At 49.6% G+C, this 1128-nt stretch overlaps 1 protein-coding gene across 1 annotated transcript in view; it reads left to right on the top strand.

Annotated features, from left to right (window-relative positions):
• The first annotated feature begins 829 nt into the window (after positions 1-829).
• Positions 830-1128, top strand: part of LOC103201374 (ferritin heavy chain-like) — a 1227-nt gene continuing 928 nt past the window's right edge. Inside the window, exon 1 of the mRNA XM_042781675.1 lies at positions 830-1123. Within this exon, the coding sequence (XP_042637609.1) occupies positions 830-1123 (294 nt within the window). The remainder of the gene's footprint in view (positions 1124-1128) is intronic.

The raw sequence follows: 1128 nt of genomic DNA, 5'->3' as shown, positions 1-1128 counted from the left end.
AGACAAATCTATGGAGATAGAAAGTAGATTATGAGTGGTCAGGGACTTTGGGGTGGGGTGGGGAGTGAGGCCAGTGGGAAAGGACTGCTAATGGGTTGTTGTTGTTAATAGCAACCAGTAGATTCTGACTCATGGTGACCCCACGTGTTACAAAGTAGAACTGCCCCATAGGGTTTTCTTGGCTATAATTTTTACAAAAGCAGATGGTCCAACTTGGAGAGCCACTGGGTGGATTCAAACCACCAACCTGTCAGCAGCCAAGTGCTTACTCTTTAGGCCATCAGGGATGCTTTCCTAATGGATACTAGGTTTCTTTTGTGGGATGATGAAAATCTTCTGAAATGAGATAGTGGTGATGGTTGCACAATCACATGAATACAGTAAACATCACTGAAATCTTCATTTTCAAAGGGTAAATTTTATTTTATGTGAATTGCATTAATTATATCTCTATAGTGCCATTCTTATTAAAAAAAAAAAAAAAAAAGTCTCCAGACCCTCAGCAAAGAGCCATAAGGCTTCCCACCCGAATGGGGTTCCACGCACATGACACTCAAATGCGGTTATAGTTTTGCGTTCTGAGCCCGCCCCCTGCCCCCTCTAGGCCCTTCCCCCTCCCCCTGTAGGTCCCTCTCCCCTATAGGCCCCGACCCCATAACGGACCCGACATCCGGGGTCTAGCTCTTCTCATAAAAGATCTCGCGCGCAATCTGTGTCACATCCGCGCCCTGGTGAAGGTTCTCTGTCAGGGTCTGACACCGCCCGGGTGCCAAAGCTCTGAGACTGCCTGCCCTCTGGCCTAGACGCCACCTGTTCCGCTTTCACTGACATGGCAACCGCACCCTCACAAGTCCGTCAAAATTACCACCGGGAGTGCGAAGCCGCCATCAACGAGCAGATCAACGTGAAGCTGTACACCTCCTATGTATACCTTTCCATGGCCTACCATTATGACCGTGAAGACGTGAACCTGAAGAACTTCGCCGGCTATTTTCTGCATCACTCACACAAGAGGCGAGAGCAAGGAGAGATACTGCTGAAGCTGCAGAACCAGCACGGTGGCCGCACCCAGCTCCAAGACATCAGGAAGCCGGACCTAAACGACTGGGGCAATGGGCTGAACGCCAT

This window comes from Orycteropus afer, unplaced genomic scaffold (genome assembly GCF_000298275.1).
Source record: "Orycteropus afer afer isolate SDZICR_OR568_19922 unplaced genomic scaffold, OryAfe1.0 scaffold00148, whole genome shotgun sequence".
Classification (NCBI taxonomy): domain Eukaryota; kingdom Metazoa; phylum Chordata; class Mammalia; order Tubulidentata; family Orycteropodidae; genus Orycteropus; species Orycteropus afer.
This window is presented reverse-complemented; position numbering and strand designations above follow the sequence as displayed.